The sequence below is a fragment of the Mizuhopecten yessoensis genome, unplaced genomic scaffold (assembly GCF_002113885.1).
Source record: "Mizuhopecten yessoensis strain PY_sf001 unplaced genomic scaffold, ASM211388v2 scaffold10621, whole genome shotgun sequence".
Lineage (NCBI taxonomy): Eukaryota > Metazoa > Mollusca > Bivalvia > Pectinida > Pectinidae > Mizuhopecten > Mizuhopecten yessoensis.
This window is the reverse complement of record NW_018408638.1, coordinates 664660-688356: the sequence shown is the minus strand read 5'-3', so window position 1 is coordinate 688356 and position 23697 is coordinate 664660. Positions and strand designations below refer to the sequence as shown.

Sequence of the window (23697 nt, the reverse complement as noted above, 5' to 3'; positions counted from 1 at the left end):
CTAAAAGAAAGTCTTAGCTTGAGAAGGGGTTCTATTGACTAGACACAAGGATTTGTTTATGTACCAACAACCATAATTTCACATGACCTTGACTCAATTATCACATTAACCTTTGACCTCTACTAACCATCATGACATGTGCAAAAGTCAATATGATAGGTAAAATAGAAATCCAAGAAACCATTTATGGTTTACCTTGTGCTGGCAGACATGGATATGACAGGAAAAAAGAGACCATTAATGTTGAAGTCTTTGAAAATGCCTGGCACCCTAATCCCATTGACGGAGAAAGTGATCTGAGGCACAGCAAGGTCAAGGCTGCAGCCGACCACATCACCTTGTTTGAATGTTTGACTTTCTCCCTTCACCTGCTTTGGGCGACCACCTGTAAAACAGAGCAATAGCAATTACCAGACAATGGGTTGTAGATCTTACAGGATAGTAACTACCTGTAATAATATTCCAGTTAATTAGTAGAACTGGTGGAAAATGAAGAATACACAAAAACAAAATCAGGCATAACTCACCTGTCCAAAGACTTTGTCCATCAAAAGCATAAGAATACAGGTTGTCTCCTGCCCCATTGGCTCCCCATTTCTCACCACCCCCTGGGTGGGGCACAAAACCATAAGTGTTTGCCCAGCCCACCCTGAGGACAGGCGGAAGGTGTGACACAACCTCCAGGTGGTCCAGCATCACCTCAAAGTACCACCGCTTGTACATGGACGAGCCGTTCAGGATACCAACATACACATTGGGCTTCATACTGGTCACAAAATACAACATGTTAAATGTCTGAAGAATGCCATTGAAAAAATTCATCTGAGGTAGCTTGATTCTCTATCTCTTGTTTTTATTCCATCACAATTTTCAACAATTTGCAAATTTATGTAACACAGACGGCTATATTAAGTTAATATCCTGTTTACTTCAGAGAATGGACTCTGTAGTCTAACAGTTCTCTGGTTTAATAAATTCACTGTATGCAACTTCACCTTAAAGTGGTCTACTATTACTTATATCAATCAGGATATTAGGAGGGGTACCTGCTGACATGGTTGATGAGCTTGGTTTGTAGAAGTAAGTCACAGCCAGGTAACAAGTTATCACAGATCAGATTTTGGTTGGTTCTCACTGCTACTCCATTACCCACACACAGCGAGCAAAGCACATCCAGCACCTAAGGACAAGGTCAAAGATAGATGGAATCAAGTCAAACTTACATGTCAGGGCCAGACATGGCATCAAGTCAAGTGTAGACGTCAAGGCCAGACACAGCATAAAGTCAAGCATAGATGTCAAGGCCAGACATGGCATCAAGTCTAGTGTAGATGTCAAGGCCAGACACAGCATTAAGTGAAACACAGATGTCAAGGTCAGACACAGCATTAAGTCAAATGTAGATGTCAACACCAGACACAGCATTAAGTGAAACACAGATGTCAAGGTCAGACACAGCATCAAGTCTAGTGTACATGTCAAGGTCAGACACAGCATCAAGTCAAATGTAGATGTCAACACCAGACACAGCATTAAGTCAAACATAGATGTCAAGGCCAGACACAGCATTAAGTCAAACGTAGATGTCAAGGTGAGACACAGCATTAAGTCAAGCATAGATGTCAAGGCCATACATGGCATCAAGTCATGTTTAGATGTCAAGGCCAGATACAGCATTAAGTCAAACACAGATGTCAAGGTGAGACACAGCATTAAGTCAAATGTAGATGTCAAGGTGAGACATGGCATTAAGTCAAGTGTATATGTCAAGGTGAGACATGGCATTAAGTCAAACATAGATGTCAAGGCCAGATACAGCATTAAGTCAAACACAGATGTCAAGGTCAGACACAGCATTAAGTCAAATGTAGATGTCAAGGTGAGACATGGCATTAAGTCAAGTGTATATGTCAAGGTGAGACATGGCATTAAGTCAAGTGTATATGTCAAGGTCAGACACAGCATTAAGTCAAACATAGATGTCAAGGCCAGACACAGCATTAAGTCAAATGTATATGTCAAGGTGAGACATGGCATTAAGTCAAGTGTATATGTCAAGGTCAGACACAGCATTAAGTCAAACATAGATGTCAAGGTCAGACACAGCATTAAGTCAAATGTAGATGTCAAGGTGAGACATGGCATTAAGTCAAGTGTATATGTCAAGGTCAGACACAGCATTAAGTCAAACATAGATGTCAAGGCCAGACACAGCATTAAGTCAAACGTAGATGTCAAGGTGAGACATGGCATTAAGTCAAGTGTATATGTCAAGGTGAGACATGGCATTAAGTCAAGTGTATATGTCAAGGTCAGACACAGCATTAAGTCAAACATAGATGTCAAGGCCAGACACAGCATTAAGTCAAATGTAGATGTCAAGGTGAGACATGGCATTAAGTCAAGTGTATATGTCAAGGTCAGACACAGCATTAAGTCAAACGTAGATGTCAAGGTGAGACATGGCATTAAGTCAAGTGTATATGTCAAGGTCAGACACAGCATTAAGTCAAGTGTATATGTCAAGGTCAGACACAGCATTAAGTCAAACATAGATGTCAAGGTGAGACATGGCATTAAGTCAAGTGTATATGTCAAGGTCAGACACAGCATTAAGTCAAACATAGATGTCAAGGCCAGACACAGCATTCAGTCAAACGTAGATGTCAAGGTGAGACATGGCATTAAGTCAAGTGTAGATGTCAAGGCCAGACATGGTATTAAGTCAAAATTAGATGCCGGAGTCAATGGTAAATATTTTTATACAACCCATTTAATCGGCATGCATTTTTATTTTAACATTATTGATACAATAGTGAAAACAAGAATTATAAATGACCAACTGCTTTATCTGATTAAGTTTGAGAGCTGGATGTTGTGTGAAGCCTACCTTTGGGTCCCTGCCATGGCGGTCTATGAGGGATATGATTGTATTGATGTGTTTCTCCTTGATCATATTCAGTGCCTCAGGGCTGTCTATGAGGACACAGTGTAGCACCTCTAACACACCTGAAACACAGCATTACAACAGAGGGTTAACTGTGGAACAGACCTCTATCTAAACAACATTCACTTTTAGTACAAACATGACAGACAAATGAATTCCTTTAGTGACAGAAATTTGATAGAGATGTAAATAAGACTGACCTTTTGAGGACTGCTGACTCTCAAGCCTGTCCACCAGCCAATCAAGGCGGTAAGACTGGGCAAACTGGGCACAGTTAGCACGGTTACCTCGAATCATGGCCGCTACAAACAAACATTAAACAATGAGGAAAAGTCCAATCAATAACTGTATATTACTGCTAAAACATGAGAAGAGGAGGTGACGATCAAATCAGATACCAGTTTGGACACAAGCATTAGTAATTGAGCTAGAAGATATACACCTATAGCTGGAAGTATAAAGACTTGGAGATATCCACACTCACCCAGTGGTAAGGAGAGGTAACTTGAGATATCCACACTCACCCAGTAGTAAGTAGAGGTAACTTGAGATATCCACACTTACCCAGTAGTAAGTAGAGGTTATTTGAGATATCCACACTTAGCCAGTAGTAAGTAGAGGTAACTTGAGATATCCATACTTACCCAGTAGTAAGAAGAGGTAACTTGAGATATCCACACTCACCCAGTAGTAAGTAGAGGTAACTTGAGATAACCACACTTACCCAGTAGTAAGTAGAGGTTATTTGAGATATCCACACTTAACCAGTAGTAAGTAGAGGTTATTTGAGATATCCACACTTAGCCAGTAGTAAGTAGAGGTAACTTGAGATATCCACACTTACCCAGTACTAAGTAGAGGTAACTTGAGATATCCACACTTACCCAGTACTAAGTAGAGGTAACTTGAGATATCCACACTTACCCAGTAGTAAGAAGAGGTAACTTGAGATATCCACACTCACCCAGTAGTAAGTAGAGGGAACTTGAGATATCCACACTTACCCAGTAGTAAGTAGAGGTTACTTGAGATATCCACACTTACCCAGTAGTAAGTAGAGGTAACTTGAGATATCCACACTTACCCACTAGTAAGAAGAGGTTATTTGAGATATCCACACTTACCCAGTAGTAAGTAGAGGTAACTTGAGATATCCTCGTATTTGTTGGAAGCATCCTCCCCTGCATAGTGAGCGAAATGGCGACGACTTTTGTACTGGCTGAACTTGTCTATGGTCTCCAAGATCAGGGCTATCATACCCTAGTAACAACAAATCAACAAATGCATGGTGACTGTACTGCTCACATGTTTATCATCAAAATCAGAAGAAAAAAATGAATTTAAGAACATGGAGGTTAAAAATATTACAGTTACATATTTTATGTTTTTTTTGTGGAAAATCTGTCTGTGGGATTAAGAATAAGTTAAAAAATTGTCTCAAACAACCAAAAGACAGTGGATTTAAAAATCATCTCTAAAAAACAACAGCACTTAATGTTCAGTACGTTAAAAATGCTATTAAAAACAAGTTGGCTGGTAGAACGTAAGAATAAATAGAAAAAGTCTCAGCCAATCAGAGGCCAGAGCTGCCACCTTTCACCTTGAAATGTCATCCAAAAATCTAAACTTTACACAATGTTTAAATGTTATTAATGATATTTTCTTGTGGGATATGCAAGTTACGTCATTTTTTAATTGGAAAACTTAGCAATGTCTGTTAAGTCAAACCATTACGCAGCAGACAAGCTTCACCATCGATAGGAGAACAACTAGTTACCTCCTCTTGGAAAAGATCTTGTCTGTTTCTTAAAGCTCGTAGTTTGTTTTGTTTTTCTTCGTGTTCTGAAAGACAAAAATGCATTAATAATAGCCTAATATATACCAGCTAATGTGATAAATCGCCTGAGTAAACTGCTTGTTCAGGATATACAGTTAGTTGTTCTTGGGGGAAAAGTATTATTCNAGTTAAACAACGTAAAAGCTGTTAAAATTGTTTATGGTAGTATCAACAAAACTGCTACTAACAAGCCACGGGACCTGTGTAATGACAACATTTCAAAAACAATAACCGGTATATATCTATTTTGACAGCAAAACAGGTGTGTCTACATTTATAATCAATAAGCGGAATAAAGCAGTTTATAGAAAACTGAGCATACCTTCTTCATCCCCGGGCTGAGCAAAGTAGTCGATAAGATCTTCAAGGCACTTGAGTACTTCGGAAAGGCTTACTCGGGACCAGGTAACACTGGACTTGCCTTCTGACTTCAGGGAGTCCAGCGCTCTGGAGAAAATACCAGCAATAGTATACCTTACTGCCATATACAAGGTTCCTAGTACATATCAGGCTCATCTTGTTTGGTGGGTTAATTGAATTGAAACTGAACATAATTATTAAAATTTTCAGAAAACACAGTTTTTTAATGTACTATATATATATGTAAAATACTTACTTGGTGAACTTTGTGAAAAGTGATTGACACTTGCGGATGACTCTGGCTGATCTGGACTCCTCCTCTTGGGCGCGGCTCAATGAAAATCCATCGTCCATGTGACCTTCAACCAACATCACAGCCTGCAGGGGGGATGGAGTAGAGCTTACATTTGATGTTTATAAACATAGTGTTTAATTTATGTATAGCTCATGTAAATATAAATTACTATGATACCAAATCCTGTCTGAGGAAACAAGATTCATTTTCTGTCTCAAACCACAATGTTTGGAAATACTAAACTTCGTGGTAATTTTTCAAATGATCATTAGAAAGTCAATAGAAACAAAAAACTGATTATTAACAAATCCTTCTGGTTTTAGAAATTTGAAGCAGACCTTTTTCTCCTCAATCCTGCCGAGCCCTCGTTTCTTGGTTTCAAATGTCTGGTAGGAGAGCCACTTTCCGGAGTCACTGTGTTGAATGAACACCATAGAGTCGCCGTACTTAACATCTGCCTTCCCCATACCTTCATCCTCACGACCCTCTGCTTGTTTCTTCTCATCCTACAAATCAAACAATCCAGTACTAATATCCTTACCTACATTATATATGGTAAATGCTACCAAAGGCTGTTCAGGAGAAAATCAAATGTCCTCATCAGTATCAACAACTAAAATATCATGGAAATCTATCATTCATTGTAGACATGAAAATGATGGCAGACGAAAAAAAAATAAAATAAATATTGATAATGTAATTTGGCTTATTGATATCAAGTTTTCATAAAAAAACCTGTTGAAGGGTTTCCAGAATATGGTGAGCCAACCTTTGATGCCATCAGTACAAAGGAGATGCTCTTCTCGTCCGCTTTGACTCTGTGTACGGTGACGACGTTGTTGTCTGCGGTCACCGCCAGATATCTGCCTGATGTTACGTGACGAAGTCTACACTGCTGTCCCCATCCCATAAATCCACCAGCCCACCTGTTGAGGGGAACAGTGACATCGTAACGACATGTTGAGGCAAGTCAAATATAGAATCATCCCAAGGGCAAGGATGTACAATAAAATCAGACTTCATCAACCTGAATTGAAGGACATATTGAAACAAATGGCTCAAAACCCATGCCTGTTTGTCTATTCCCTCGCTTCATTTACACTGCCAAATGAACAAGTTTACTAATTTCTGATCAAGTTTACTAATTTCTGATCAAGTTTACTAATTGCTGATCAAGTTAACTAATTGCTGATCAAGTTTACTTATTGCAGATCAAATTTACTAATTTCTGATCAAATTATCTAGTTTATGGATTTTCAATCGAACAATTCATTTTACAAATGTTTGATCAAATATTCCAGTAAATGAAACTTGAGAGAAAAATTCTGTTATCTTTTATGTCAATATCTTATGTATCTAAGTGTTACATATACAACTCTATACATACTATATGAGTCCCATACTTCCCAACCTTTTCAAATTTCCATGGAGGAGATCCCCGATCTCAAAATGAAAAAGTTGTTCATGAATCATTAGATGTTAGAATATAGGAATAGCTTAGCGTATATGTGACCTATTTTGTTTGTATAACAACCTACTTGGTTCGTATAAGTTCTATCCTCCAAAGTGATCTTGCATGGCTGCACACAGCACCAGTTTCATACATGACGGCTCTGAAACAAAAGATACATTGTATTATGTTTTAAGTACACCAAAATGTGAAGGACATGCATTTTCTCTCAGACTCATAGAGGAAGAGGCAATATCTGTATAATGAGGGCATAGGTCTTTCTCTCATTTGATGTCAAACTCATATTCACTTAATACCTTAGTAACTTTATTTATTAAAAATCTTGATTTTTAAGGGTTTAAAGACATGTACCGAATGTCCTGTTTGACCTTGAAGAAGTTTACAGGGCCGTTTATTTGCTCTGAGGATGAAATATTTGTCTACCATATCCAACTACATGGCTGATCACAGCTCTGTTCACACTTAAACCAGTCCAGTGTGTACTTCATTTCTATACTTTGTCTGGAAATATTAAAATAGTGTACATATATGACATGACAGATTCCCTGCTGTTGTAATTTCTCAGTAGAATGGATCATATGTATATCATAAAACTTCTCCCAAAGCTTTTAGCATTTGACATTGATGAATGAGAAGACAGTGAAACTACACAGGACCAAGTCTTTAGCAATGGTAAATACTCAAATTCTCATCACTATGGATTATGTAATAGCATCTCTTTTCCTTTACTCTCATGATTCTTTATGACAACTTTCAATAATGGCAGACTGGACATTTCCTGTTTGTCTGATATATTCATGGAGACACAGAGCACTCAGCTAAGTCTAATCTGGTGTAAAATGTTACAATTACTTATTGATTCCCAGAAAATGAGATATTGAGATTGTCTGAGGCAAACATTTTTTTTTAATTTGGAGTGATGGGATTGAGTCTGTATTGTGAGTAACAGACTAATGAACGAGCAGAGCTGTTTCTAAGAGCAGTCTTCTAAAACAAAACCTATATATAATATACAATCTCAGCAGCCAACTATTTTACATTGTTCAACCTATGAACTTCAACAGCAAAGTGACCTCAATCACTGTGGTAGGGTAACCCCTTACTCGTGACCTCAATCACTGTGGTAGGGTAACCCCTTAATCAGTGACCTCAATCACTGTGGTAGGGTAACCCTTTACTTAGTGACCTCAATCATTGTGGTAGGGTATCTCTTACTCAGTGACCTCAATCACTGTGGTAGGTTAACCCCTTACTCAGTGACCTCAATCACTGTGGTAGGGTAACCCCTTACTCAGTGACCTGAATCACTATGGTAGGGTAACCCCTTATTCAGTGACCTCAATCACTGTGGTAGGGTAACCCCTTACTCAGTGACCTGAATCACTATGGTAGGGTAACCCCTTATTCAGTGACCTCAATCACTGTGGTAGGGCAACCCCTTACTCAGTGACCTCAATCACTGTGGTAGGGTATCTCTTACTTAGTGACCTGAATCACTGTGGAAGGGTAACCCCTTACTTAGTGACCTAGATCATTGTGGTAGGGTATCTCTTACTCAGTGACCTCAATCACTGTGGTAGGGTAACCCCTTACTCTGTGACCTCAATCACTGTGGTAGGATATCTCTTACTCAGTGACCTCAATCACTGTGGTAGGGTAACCCCTTACTCTGTGGTCTAAATCATTGTGGTAGGGTATCTCTTACTCAGTGACCTCAATCACTGTGGTAGGGTAACCCCTTACTCAGTGACCTCAACCACTGTGGTAGGGTATCCCTTATGGGTATATATAACCTCATGACCTCACATATGATACACTTACGTAAATTCATTTTCACTTCCTGCCTCCGGGATAGTTAAACATTCATCCATATGTCCATGAAAGAGTCGTATAACGTCTCCTCCAAAGGTGTTTCCTGCAAAAGCCCAAACATTTAGCAAGTCTTTTTAAAATAAAGCTGAAAAGATTGATGTATTTGAATGATATAACTTTATATTCAGTAAATAATTAAATACAAACTTTCACCACAATATAACAATGACCTTCACAATATAACAATGACTGTCACAAAATATTACTGGTATAATGTATACATTGTTTTGTAATAAGACTATCTGAAGGTTAGGGGAAATGTGATAAATACCTAGAGATTTCTGACTGATTGCTCCGGAACTCATAGGTACCACGGTCCATAACGTCTGCTGGAAAGATGCTATCACCATGGAGCCGCCATAGATGTGCTGTATTAGAAGAGATGTTTGTATTTATTGGTACTTTACAACTTTGGCATCACACATTATAATAAAAGACCTCTGTAAGCTTTACATGAACAAGCTCAATATTAATACAAATGAAGGATCGGACCAGAATGACAGTTACACTTTTGCTGAGCATCCTATGCCCTTGGTGTCAGTAAATCTAATTGGCTTTAGGTTTTTCATCAAATATTGTTCAATTGGGTCAAGGACATTCCTCCCCACAAACTATAAGACAAATAGCATTACTCCAATCCCTCTAGATTTCCGTAAGAAATGTTCAAAAATTTCATCACATTTAACTTTTGTGACCAAGAAAGTAGGTCAAGGTAATTTATTAGAATGAACTCTTGATAGCCCTTCCCAGCGTCAAGCTACAGGTCAAATATAGTTAATCTAAACATTCTGAATCTCTAGCAGAAGTTTTTTGAGTATTTAAATATATTTGGCTATAATATGCTACCTCGAATAAAGGTCAAGTAATTTATTTAAGCATCTTTGATAGTCCTCTATCCATTAGCTAGCTTTACAGACCAAACATTATGACCCTAAGATTATGGTTCAAAAGAAGAAGTGGAAAACATAAATTGCTAAAATAGGACAATGTATTGGTGTGCTCCTTATCCACTACTTACCAAATACCTCTCTGATGATACACTGACAAGGATAAGGTCATCTCCTACCCTGACCTTTTCACCCTCTGACCTCTGTTTAGAAGCTGGATGGATGGTCCACCAACAGGATTCACCTACAATCAGGATAGCATGTCGAGTTAGTGGAATATGTATGTTCGACTTTGCTAAACAAGACAATACAGCTACATTCATTTTCATGTATATCAGAGGTTTATATTCAAGAGAAGATATAACAATTTGTATCCAGCACTTAGCCTATGTCTGGTAATAAGTCCATCCATATCTATTGCAGCTCACTGGAAATGCTAACAAATGCTGTTTCATTGTCCCGTAGTATATAAGCTCACCCCCTACTTTGAGTTAGAAATTATATTTTGTCTCCTGGTTTTATTGGAGGATAAGAACTGTTAGCGTCAGCAGACTTTTCTATTCAAGTAAATTCATGTAGTTTTACCTGACATTTTGAAGAGGGATCTTCCAGACTGTATACAACATAAACAAAATAAAAAGTGGTATGACAGGACAGATGCTGGGTGTGTGTATGACTGGACAGATGCTGGATGTGTGTATGACAGGACAGATGCTGGGTGTGTATATGACAGGACAGATGCTGGGTGTGTGTATGACAGGACAGATGCTGAGTGTTTGTATGACAGGACAGATGCTGAGTGTGTGTATGCCAGGACAGATGCTGGGTGTGTGTATGACAGGACAGATGCTGAGTGTTTGTATGACAGGACAGATGCTGAGTGTGTGTATGACAGGACAGATGCTGAGTGTGTATATGACAGGACAGATGCTGGGTGTGTGTATGACAGGACAGATGCTGAGTGTGTGTATGACAGGACAGATGCTGAGTGTGTATATGACAGGACAGATGCTGGGTGTGTGTATGACAGGACAGATGCTGAGTGTGTGTATGACAGGACAGATGCTGAGTGTGTATATGACAGGACAGATGCTGGGTGTGTGTATGACAGGACAGATGCTGAGTGTGTGTATGACAGGACAGATGCTGAGTGTGTATATGACAGGACAGATGCTGGGTGTGTGTATGACAGGACAGATGCTGAGTGTGTGTATGACAGGACAGATGCTGAGTGTGTATATGACAGGACAGATGCTGGGTGTGTGTATGACAGGACAGATGCTGAGTGTGTGTATGACAGGACAGATGCTGAGTGTGTATATGACAGGACAGATGCTGGGTGTGTGTATGACAGGACAGATGCTGAGTGTGTGTATGACAGGACAGATGCTGAGTGTGTATATGACAGGACAGATGCTGGGTGTGTGTATGACAGGACAGATGCTGAGTGTGTGTATGACAGGACAGATGCTGAGTGTGTATATGACAGGACAGATGCTGGGTGTGTGTATGACAGGACAGATGCTGAGTGTGTGTATGACAGGACAGATGCTGAGTGTGTATATGACAGGACAGATGCTGGGTGTGTGTATGACAGGACAGATGCTGGGTGTGTGTATGACAGGACAGATGCTGAGTGCATGTATATGACAGGACAGATGCTGGGTGTGTGTATGACAGGACAGATGCTGAGTGTGTGTATGACAGGACAGATGCTGAGTGTGTATATGACAGGACAGATGTTGAGTGTGTATATGACAGGACAGATGTTGGGTGTGTGTATGACAGGACAGATGCTGAGTGTATGTATGGCAGGACAGATGCTGAGTGTGTGTATGACAGGACAGATGCTGGGTGTGTGTACGACAGGACAGATGCTGAATGTGTGCATGACAGGACAAATACTGAGTGTTTGTCTGACAGGACAGATGTTAGGTGTGTGTATGACAGGACAGATGCTGAGTGTGTGTATGACAGGACAGATGCTGGGTGTGTGTATGACAGGAGAGATGCTGGGTGATGGCAAGCAGACTGATGATTGTAAACAGGTGAAAACAATCTGTCTGTTCACATGAACCAGTTAATGTTTCCCTAGAAGCTACTGTGTAAGGAATACAGAACAACAGACAGGCAGTAATCTGATTGGAAAATGTCAAAGGAACTGTGTGCTGAGTTTTTGATAAATTTTGACTTGAATATCTCTTCAGAAAGTTATTTTTCTGCTCTCAGCAGATAATTTAATCCCATTCTGAATTGTTTTAAACTGATGAACAAGATAATACTATTGATTTCTTGTTCCCTCCATAAAGAAGGTTGAGGGAATGCATGCTGTTAATCCAGAGTGAGATGTGTGCATCCTCATTTTGTTCAGTTGTCAATCAAATTGTAAGTAAAACAAATGACTGCCATGTTTTAAGCCTGCATGTCTTGACTCCATTAGGACAGGTTCCCCAGAGGAACCTCAGCTCCATCAAATCTACTAGGCACCAAGCTAAAGTGTAGACCCAAGTATCCCCATGTACCTTAGAGGCCATTACGAAAGGCTAACGAGGGAACAATGCTGAGTCTTAGAACTAGTTGTCTGGACTAGTTCTGAATGTTGTTTAATGAGTCACAAAATGTTTGCTAATTCAATCAAACTTGAGAATCATGTTCAAGTGAAACAACCTTCAAAGTAAAACTTTAAAACTGTATCTACTAACAAATCACACCTGAATATCAACACAAAATGTTGTAATTTGGATATTGTATATATGTACCATAAGTTCTATGGTTACTGGCAGAGATTGTACCATAAGTTCTATGGCTGCTAGCAGGTTCCGGTTTCAAATTCTCTTGATGTGGAACTGTGGCTAACCATACAATACAACCATATATAATACAGACATACCTTGTGCAGTTTCCTGTAGACCAACGTCGAAGGCTAGTTTGTCATTTGACGAGCTGGTCGACAGGCAGGACAGATACTGTAATAATACAATTTAGAAATTCATTTAATGTGTTGGCTTTATTAGGTATTAGCCAAACAGTTTCAACACAATTCAGTCAAGAATTAAGAGACAGCAAGATTTGATGATTCATGTTTCCATGACAAATATGCAATTGACAAAACATCTATCATAAAACCATTAAGTTTTAAACTCCTGTAACAGTTGTCCTCATTCTAATTATGCTTTATGAATTTATTCTTCAAGTCAGTGGTGTATTTCTGCAATCCCTGACAAATGCTCACCATGTTGCTATGGAGATGCCTTAGTAACACAGCATGGCCATATAGGAGTGTTCTGTGACCGGATTGTGCTGTCTGGAAACAGAAAAAAGTAAGGTACGTTTAGCATCATAATATCACCTGAATATCTACACATTTGTGAAATCATACATAATCTGTAACAGTTTAGAACGCTATGTAACTATGGCAGACATCACTATGTTGGTTTCCATACTGAAAGGTGTAAATTAAATCCTACATTTCTGTAGTAATCAATTAAATCCTAGATTTCTGTAGTTATTAATTAAATCCTAAATTTCTGTAGTAATCAATTAAATCCTAGATTTCTGTAGTTATCAATTAAATCCTAGATTTTTGTAGTAATCAATTAAATCCTAGATTTCTGTGGTAATCAATTAAATGTTTTGCTGGTACTGTCACATATCAAAGACATACCAATACCAGGGTAAGACGACAGTAAAATCTCTCATGGCAGTTTGACCATTTTAGAATTAATCTGATTGTACAGTTTAGCAAACCTGAGATGGCAGTTCTAACATTATCTGCAGGATAAAGAGTTATAGAGCTTGTTGAGACCTGATATTTCACATACACTACCACTATTTTACGTGGTGTTTTGCGTAGATTGTTCTGACCTGACATCCACTATACTGAAGGCTTTAGGAAGATTTGATGAGCCTAATTAACTTCTCTCAATTGACAAAACTTTCTAAAATTGTGAAATTGAAAATGAAAATATAAATTGTTTGCTGTATTGTATAATTACAATATCAGAAAATCTTGTCTGATAATTGTTTGTCTGTTAGGAACTCTTGTTTTTCTCTGAATTTTTTTTTTTTTTTCACATTACAATAAAAATATGAAATATGAACTCAAGGAAACACTGATGATATATAAATAGATGAACGCATTTAACCAGAATGTAACCGACTGTGTACAGTAAAACATTATAACAAATCCCCACCCCATCTGGCTCCTTACAACATTATTCCTCCTCAATCTTACTCTGTTCCTTTACCATCACATGAAAGCTCTCCCTCTATAAAAATTTACAGGAACAACAAGCTTCATTGAATTTCAAGCTAATGGGTTTGATTCTCACATGTCAACGACATGTTCAAACTTACAGTAACGAAGTACTGAAGGAACAGTGGTACTTCTATCTATATTACTACAGGATTCCACCTAGGTTTTATTAGAGGATTTACAATAGATTCCAAGAACTGCTATAACCAGGCAGGCTACCTGAACATGTAAAGTGTAAACACGGCACCATCCACAATTAAACTTTGGTGCACTGGGGCTGCAGCACTGACAACCTAACAACACATAGATCTACAAAGTCGACAGCTAACATTGTAATATTTGTATTTTGCTACAACACATCTTTTTTAAATCAGGTATCTATTTCGCAGCGGGTTCAGAGCAGTAACATTTTATATATATATCAAGTAAAAGTAATAAAGTTTCCAACCTCGAAGCGGCACCGAAAAGGAACATCACTTTTTATAGGAAGATATTTATATTATGTTACGATAGCGACACATCTTATATGTGTTGAAACTGATCGACAATTAGATTAAAGTCATTTAACCAAGTTAGACACTGTCATGGTTATCTATTTCCATTCAGAAAATATTAAAATAAACTTGATCTTTTATTTGTCATATAGGCTGTCTAGGAATAATCTATATTATCCTTTAGTCAGGATCAAATGATTCTTTATTTCAATATTCAGGTTCAAAGTAGCACAGAGGTGTCACCATTTTAATACCATCAAGACTTCTGCACATTTACCGTAACATATATATCACAAATATACTGTGATGACAACACCATACCCAACCCTCTATGGGCCTGTAACCCTGTAGCATTCTACAACCACCAAGTCAAACCTTCTACCCCCTTTTGATCCATTATGTTTGGCTATCTAGCTTCTTGCTGTATTTATTCTTTAGTCCCTCGAATCCTCTTCTAGTCACAGCCTTAATTCATTGTGACTTAGGAATCATGTTATAATCATATCTCACCCCTGGTGACCTACCCCTAGTTCCATCTTCTATCTATCCTAGCTTTTTATTTGCTTTTGTTGAATGTTCGTAATTTCCAAATCCCTTCTGATGTGTCTCAAAATTAATTTGCATAGTTATCTAATTTAACGATTGGTTTAGTCGTGCTGTTGCTCTGTAAGTCGAATCAATATCCTTTTTTTCAATTGATCAAACCAATGCTTTTATTTAAGACAAGGGACAGGGCTAAGGAAAGCCTACAAAAGACTAGAGAAATAACAACACTGGTATTTGGAAAACTAGTTAAATATGCATTGTAACTATATCCATGGTCCTTGCTAACACGAGAATCTGATGAAGACAGAAAAAAAGCTATCACAGGCTCCGGAATCGGATCCAACGATCCCTGTTCCCTATGACTGGTAATTGAGGGGTTTCATATGGTGCCGAGGTTTCCGGTGTTTACATCTCTCATGTTGCCAGCGTTAAACCAGCTTTAACCTGCTCCGAGGAGCACGACTACATAATATGGCTGTTGTTTGTCTCTAACATGGTAGTCACATCTCGGAAGACTTCATCAGATACCTTTTTTTTGTTTCCATTCAGATGAAATATTGGATCAAGCAAGCCACAAGATTAGATACTACTGGACGGTATATAAAACACAGCCATACAGATCCTTACCCATCAATGGTAGGTTTGTCAGACACCAACTCTCACATTCAAAGTGCAAATCATTTTAATCATTTTTCTCCTCCAGAGATGCCTACTTTCTGCCAACTCTTTCCTATTGATTTTCTGTAGCTTCACTTCCATTTCCTTTGCATACATCATATTCTTAAATACTTCTTTGTTACTGTTTGACATTTATAAGGATATATTTTAGGATAAAGTTTATTGAAATTTTGTAGGTGATCTCTATAGTCTAGAAGACAGAATTTCCTGTTGATGAGAATGTTGTGAGTGACACGACCCTGAAAACCAGTAGGCCTCACTAATAACACCACTCGAAATATTCTTCTATGTAGATGACATTGGTTTTTAAGAAAAGTGTTGTTTTTCGTTGAAATGCCAAACTCAAAACTCTTTCTCAAATTCCTGATTTCAAAACGGAAAACTACAAATTTACTTAATGGTCTTAGTAACATTGACCTTGACCTTAAAAACTTTTAAAACACCTTTTGAACATCTACATATCATAGTGTATCACCATGTCAAATTTCTAAAAGATTAGTCTATAGGTTTCTGAAGTAAGGAACATATCCCCCATTCCACCTGAAGGTTTATTTTTTAGTATCAATGACCTTTACCTTAGAACCCCTACTGCACATATCATAGTGTATCACCATGACTTTCTAAAAGATCAGTCTTCTGTGTTCTGAGATAATCTCTAGAGACAAATGTGCTGTACAGCTGACAGGCAAACAGACTGATACCGTGATATATCATACCAATACCGTCTATCCAGGGCCCTTATTCTTCTTCAAAATTTTCTATGGATGTAGGCTGTGTTAGTGTGGTGTGGACAGTGTAATACGCCCTGTGGTTGTGGGCCGTGTTAGTGTGTGTGGACGGTATAATAGGTTCTGTGGTTATGGGCCGTGTTAGTGTGTGTGGACAGTGTAATACGCCCTGTGGTTATGGGCTGTGTTAGTGTGAGTGGACAGTATTATACGCCCTGTGGTTGTGGGCCGTGTTAGTGTGTGTGGACAGTATAATAGGTCCTGTGGTTATGGGCTGTGTTAGTGTATGTGGACAGTATAATAGGTCCTGTTGTTATGGGCTGTGTTAGTGTATGTGGACAGTATAATAGGTCCTGTGGTTGTGGGCCGTGTTAGTGTGTGTGGACAGTGTAATACGGCCTGTGGTTGTGGGCCGTGTTAGTGTGTGTGGACGGTATAATAGGTTCTGTGGTTGTGGGCCGTGTTAGTGTGTGTGGACAGTGTAATACGGCCTGTGGTTGTGGGCCGTGTTAGTGTGTGTGGACGGTATAAAAGGTCCTGTGGTTATGGGCTGTGTTAGTGTATGTGGACAGTATAATAGGTCCTGTTGTTATGGGCTGTGTTAGTGTATGTGGACAGTATAATAGGTCCTGTGGTTGTGGGCCATGTTAGTGTGTGTGGACAGTGTTACATGTTCTGTGGTTGTGGGCCGTGCTAGTGTATGTGGACAGGGTTACATGTTCTGTGGTTGTGGGCTGTGTTAGTGTGTGTCAACCGTGTTACATGTTCTGTGGTTGTGGGCCGTGTTAGTGTGTGTGGACGGTATAATAGGTTCTGTGGTTGTGGGCCGTGTTAGCGTGTGTGGACAGTGTTACATGTTCTGTGGTTGTGGGCCGTGTTAGTGTGTGTGGACAGTGTAACAGGCCCTGTGGTTGTGGGCCGTGTTAGTGTGTGTGGACAGTGTAATAGGCCCTGTGGTTGTGGGCCGTGTTAGTGTGTGTGGACAGTATAATAGGTCCTGTGGTTATGGGCCGTGTTAGTGTGTGTGGACGGTATAATAGGTTCTGTGGTTGTGGGCCGTGTTAGTGTGTGTGGACAGTGTAATACGACATGTGGTTGTGGGCTGTGTTAGTGTGTGTGGACAGTATATTACGCCCTGTGGTTATGGGCTGTGTTAGTGTGTGTGGACAGTATAATAGGTCCTGTGGTTGTGGGCCTTGTTCGTGTGTGTGGACAGTGTTACATGTTCTGTGGTTGTGGGCCGTGCTAGTGTATGTGGACAGTGTTACATGTTCTGTGGTTGTGAGCCGTGTTAGGGTGTGTGGACAGTGTTACATGTTCTGTGGTTATGGGCCGTGTTAGTGTATGTGGACAGTGTTACATGTTCTGTGGTTTTGGGCTCTGTTAGTGTGTGTGGACAGTGTTACATGTTCTGTGGTTGTGGGCTGTGTTAGTGTGTGTCAACCGTGTTACATGTTCTGTGGTTGTGGGCCGTGTTAGTGTATGTGGACAGTGTTACATGTTCTGTGGTTGTGGGCTGTGTTAGTGTATGTGGACAGTGTTACATGTTCTGTGGTTGTGGGATTTTCGAGTAATGAGCCAATTTGTTTGTATCAGTAATAGAAAGTAATGGATGCACCAGCCAATAATGCAAATCACTAATCACCACACAACTTGCTTGAGCAATGGCAATGTCAAAAGGTAATTCAACCACAACCCACATTGAAGCTCATGAAAACTTGATGACTTATTAGAATATTTTTTATCAGTGTGTATTGTATTGAATTTTTACATCGAAAATTAGTCATCAATAGACAAATCATGTGAAAAACTAGTTTCAGTATGGATACCAACAAAATGTAAATTTACCGACTGACATGTAGTACATCACATGGATACCTTTCATTCTAGCATCAACATTTATTATACCTCTACTTTATTTACTCTATATAAAAGTAATTGGTTAAATAGATTATATCCCCACTTTTGCCTGACTGTGTTTTAGTCCTGTGTGTTAGTCTGGGAACTAAAACACACCAACACTCGTGTATTTCCGCCGAGCCAATCAGGCGAGAGATGGGCGGAGCTTGCTACCGAATTTGGAAGTGACGCACGAGGTGGGCGGAGCTTGCTACCGAACTTGGAAGCATTTGGCTCCATTGCCATCAAAGGGGTAGTTGGGACATGAAGCTATACAGCTGATTGTTTACAAATATTTTCTAGTTTAAACCATCTCTGCAGTGTGTATCGGTATATAGCAAGTTTCTGGTGTCCCTTGACCATGCCTATTTCCCTCGGCTTTGCCACGGGAAATATACCTGGTCTCGGGACACCAGAAACTTGCTATATCCCTAAACCCCATACTTTAACTGTATATTATCAAATTATTATAGATTATCTGCAGACCAAGCTCATTCCTTAGAAACTGACCAAGTTTATCTGTTGACCTGTATCACAGAGAAACTGACCCCACCTTTTTCCCCATTGTCATAAAGAGTCTGACCAAACTAACCCATACACTAGGCTTCCTATATTGTTATACTACTCTCAAACCCCTCTTGACAACAGCTTGACTCCCATCCACCCCCCTCTACCAACAAATATATTTTTTGTTTTGTAATTGCGATCAAAGAACAGTCTAGTTCACTGACCAATATAAGGGAGGTCACTGACCAATATAAGGGAGGTCACTGATCAATATAAGGGAGGTCACTGGCCAATATAAGGGAGGTCACTGACCAATATAAGGGAGGTCACTGACCAATATAAGGGGTGATCTATAGACACTACGATTGACTCAGGACTCGATATGTTTGTATCGCGGAGATCAATACAGCTTATGGAGGGACATACATTTCTCTGAAGTCTCGGACACATTACAGAGGGAGATAGGTCTCTCCTAGGGTGAGGGAGAATGGAGAAGCTAGTAAATACCATTAAAACGCTGGAATATCAGCTGGACTTACTAATTTGATTGCCATTGCGACCAAGGAAAATTAGCCTTTATCTACAAGGCTTACAGCAGTTTCATGAGAATGACATTGGTAAATCTCATCTGTATTAAGTCATCCAAGATACCAGGGTCGTAAAATAACAATTTATTAATCATTGATGCATCAACATTCCTGCACTAGATCTCTCAGACAGCAATGTCATCACAACATATATGACTTTAACATCAGAATTTGTCTCTTACCTATATTGAAACTGGACATATTAAGGATACATTCTTCAGATAATTTGGTGTAAATGTATGTATTTGTAAAAGTCTTTGTTCTTTCAAATCTGTATATCAAGTCCAATTTGGACCAAAAGTTAATTTCCATGTATTGCCATGGTAAAATTTGATTAATTTGGATAATAGAATTTTCCCCATAGATCCGTAATAGAATAAGCCCTCCTTGGCATTGGCAATGCTATAGCATCAAGGGCTGTTCTATTAATTGTGATGTGGCATCAAGATTATTACTACACTAGTTCTAGGTTGTGGCACTAAAGGCTGTTTTGTTCCTGGTAATAAGATGTGGCACCAAGCAATGTTCTATTTCCAGATCTAGGTTGTGGCACCATTAAGGGCTGTTTTGTTACTGGGGCTAGGTTGTGGCACCATTAAGGGCTGTTTTGTTACTGGTGCTAGGTTGTGGCAACATTAAGGGCCTTTTTGCTACTGGTACTAGGTTGTGGCACCAAGGGTCGTTTTGCTAATAGTACAAAGCTGTGGCACCAAGGGTCGTTTTCCTTATAGTACAAAACTGCGGCACCAAGGGTCATCTTGCTCCTAGTATTAGGCTGCAGCACCAAAGACTTTTTTGCTACTGGTACTAGGTTGTGCCACCAAGGGCCATTTTGCTATTGGTACTAGGTTGTGGTACTAAGAACAGTTTTATTACTGGTGATATGCCATAGAATGCTAAACATGTCTATCACTTCTAAAAAAAAAAATGAGTTTCCATTATTTCAAAAACAATATATCTTATTTCAAATAGCTGTTTACCCTAGGATATAATAGTTCAAATACAAAGATGAAATGTCTTCCTATACAATTGCATGTAGGGAATACGTTATCCTCAGCTACAGGGACTGTCCCCAACATAACACTGTCATAACGCTGTCTGTCACCTAGGCAATGCCTGATGTAGCCTAGCTCTGTATGCATATAATAGGACAGGGAGTAAAGACTTCTTATTCCTGTCAAACAAACTATTTTAATAGGATCTAATTCACATTCTTAAAAGAGTGATTCTTGCTTAAAAGTGTTTATGGAACTGAATTTGTAAATATTTTTAGTTAAAAGAGTTTTTCAGAAGGGAAATAAAAATCCAATGCAATGTTTCCATGAACATGTATCATATTGATCAGGACAGAGGAAATTGCAATCATTTATCATTTATTGTCCAATTCACTACAATGTTACCAATAAAACTACTACTTAATACTTGGCTGGTATCAGGTTACCCTCTGTGCTTCCTGGAAATAATACAACCATGGCCAGGTTCTTAGCTCAATGACAGACTATACCAGGTTCTAGCCTGTCCTGAACCCTCAACATCTACAGACTACCCCAGGTTCTAGCCTGTCCTGAACCCTCAACACTGACAGATTACACCAGTTTCTAGCCTGTCTTGAACACTCAACACAGCCAGACTACACCAGGTTCTAGCCTGTCCTGACCCCTCAACATCTACAGACTCCACCAGCTTCTAGCCTGTCCTGAACCCTCAACATCTACAGACTACCCCAGGTTCTAGCCTGTCCTGAACCCTCAACATCTACAGACTACCCCAGGTTCTAGCCTGTCCTGAACCCTCAACATCAACAGATTACACCAGGTTCTAGCTTGTCCTGAACACTCAACACAGACAGACTACACCAGTTTCTAGCCTGTCCTGGACCCTCAACATCAGCAGACTACACCAGGTTCTAGCCTGTCCTGGACCCTCAGCACAGTCAGACTACACCAGGTTCTAGCCTGTCCTGAACCCTCAACATCTACAGACTACCCCAGGTTCTAGCCTGTCCTGAACCCTCAACATCAACAGATTACACCAGGTTCTAGCTTGTCCTGAACACTCAACACAGACAGACTACACCAGTTTCTAGCCTGTCCTGAACCCTCAACACTGACAGATTACACCAGTTTCTAGCCTGTCTTGAACACTCAACACAGACAGACTACACCAGTTTCTAGCCTGTCCTGAACCCTCAACACTGACAGACTACACCTGAGGTTCTAGCCTGTCCTAAACCCTCAACACTGACAGATTGCACCAGGTTCTAGCCTGTCCTGAACCCTCAACATCTACAGATTACACCAGGTTCTAGCCTGTCCTGATCACTCAACACAGACAGAATACACCAGGCTCTAGCCTGTCCTGATCACTCAACACAGACAGAATACACCAGGTTCTAGCCTCTCCTGAACCCTTAACACAGACAGACTACACCAGGCTCTAGCCTGTCCTGGACCCTCAACACTGACAGATTACACCAGGTTCTAGCCTGTCTTGAACACTCAACACAGACAGACTACACCAGGTTCTAGCCTGTCCTGGACCCTCAACATCAGCAGACTACACCAGGTTCTAGCCTGTCCTGGACCCTTAACACAGACAGACTACACCAGGCTCTAGCCTGTCCTGGACCCTCAACACAGACAGACTACACCAGGTTCTAGCCTGTCCTGGACCCTTAACACAGACAGACTACACCAGGCTCTAGCCTGTCCTGGACCCTTAACACAGACAGACTACACCAGGTTCTATAGCCTGTCCTGGACCCTCAACACAAACAGACTACACCAGGTTCTATCCTGTCCTGGACCCTCAACACAGACAGACTACACCAGGTTCTAGCCTGTCCTGATCACTCAACACAGACAGACTCCACCAGGTTCTATAGCCTGTCCTGGACCCTCAACACAGACAGACTCCACCAGGTTCTATAGCCTGTCCTGGACCCTCAACACAGACAGACACCACCAGGTTCTAGCCTGTCCTGATCACTCAACACAGACAGACTACACCAGGTTATTTGCAAATCACAACAGTAACTAATACCTTTTGATATCCACTTGAAACCAGTTTGAATTGGAAACATGCAATAAAAACAATGTTATTTCCAACTTTCATGCCACAAATACATTAAACTGAGTGTCTGAAGCTAAATTGAATTTCAAAATATGGTAAATATTGAAAAAGTTGCCACCTGCATTTGTGCATGCTTGGAGTAAATGAAGCTAGGAGAGCCACTTTACTAATAGATGATGACAAGGGAAGCACTCAGCAGCAATGCACCGACACGAAGACGTGTTCGTTGTAGCAAACAACATGTACGGAAGTTTGAAATGTTTTTTAATTTGAATGACCATGACTTAATTAATAAATTGAGTAAAGGAACAAATGCAGCATTTTATAGTGTACAGTAATTTTGTAGTGTTCAGTAACTACATTAATTTTGTAGTGTACTATTCCTACTTGTTGATTTATCTGAAATTTTCTTCAATAATTCAGCAATAAGTCGATTTATCTGAAATTTTCTTCAATAATTCAGCAATAAGTCTTTAAAACTCCTTCCCCCTCTTTTTTCAACAGACAGCTAGGTTTCAAACTGTGACACGAACAATTGATATATTAGTAAAACTATGTGACTTACTGTGGAATCCTGGGATGACGATCCCACCATTTCCTGCAGAGCCCTGACCGAAAGAGCCTGCTCCAGTACAAATGCACATACTGATATATCTGGTGGAGTGTCCTGCAAAAATAAAACACAATATTATAAAAAATGCCTTAGTTTGATGTAGGATGATGGCAACATGGCAAGATGATTAAGGTAGGACTGAGGAAATATTGTCATCAGTTAGTAATGGTCGGACAGACATTTTCTTTTTCTCTCTACTATTCAAAGTTAAAATCAGGTGGTGTCCTAATACTTTTGATAATTGTCGGTTTGTAAATCAAACAAAATTAATAGAACGTGGCTTCAAATCAGTGATTTTTTTTGTTCAATTTTATTTCCATAGAAAATAGTATGGCTTTTTTCCCAATTGGCAATGTTTGTTCACAAATCCGAAAATCAAAATTACAAATTCTTTTATTGAAAATTTTTGGATTCATGTTATCTATAAATCTATATAACCATTTACTAAACAAAGGATTTCCAGTCTACAAATGGTATTGAGACAAAAAAACACTTTTTTAGTTCAAAACCTTTAGCATGTCCGGTCCAAACAGCCTTTATTCAAACCTCAGAATATATTCTGATAAAGGCTGGTAACTAGTGGTAGACATTCATACTTCAGAATATATTCTGATAAAGGCTGGTAACTAGTGGTAGACATTCATACTTC

General features: G+C 39.5%; 1 protein-coding gene across 1 annotated transcript in view; it reads right to left on the bottom strand.

Moving 5' to 3' along the window:
- Nucleotides 1-23697, bottom strand: part of LOC110461458 (ryanodine receptor 2-like) — a 188043-nt gene that overhangs the window by 111633 nt on the left and 52713 nt on the right. Inside the window, exons 3-20 of the mRNA XM_021514914.1 lie at nt 23001-23102; nt 12902-12973; nt 12560-12635; nt 9801-9913; nt 9054-9150; nt 8732-8825; nt 6978-7052; nt 6209-6365; nt 5778-5945; nt 5401-5522; nt 5107-5231; nt 4725-4789; nt 4072-4207; nt 3148-3249; nt 2891-3009; nt 1047-1180; nt 528-766; nt 196-385 (exon numbers count right to left, since the gene is read on the bottom strand). Coding sequence (XP_021370589.1) covers nt 196-385; nt 528-766; nt 1047-1180; nt 2891-3009; nt 3148-3249; nt 4072-4207; nt 4725-4789; nt 5107-5231; nt 5401-5522; nt 5778-5945; nt 6209-6365; nt 6978-7052; nt 8732-8825; nt 9054-9150; nt 9801-9913; nt 12560-12635; nt 12902-12973; nt 23001-23102 — 2186 coding nt within the window. The remainder of the gene's footprint in view (nt 1-195; nt 386-527; nt 767-1046; nt 1181-2890; nt 3010-3147; nt 3250-4071; nt 4208-4724; nt 4790-5106; nt 5232-5400; nt 5523-5777; nt 5946-6208; nt 6366-6977; nt 7053-8731; nt 8826-9053; nt 9151-9800; nt 9914-12559; nt 12636-12901; nt 12974-23000; nt 23103-23697) is intronic.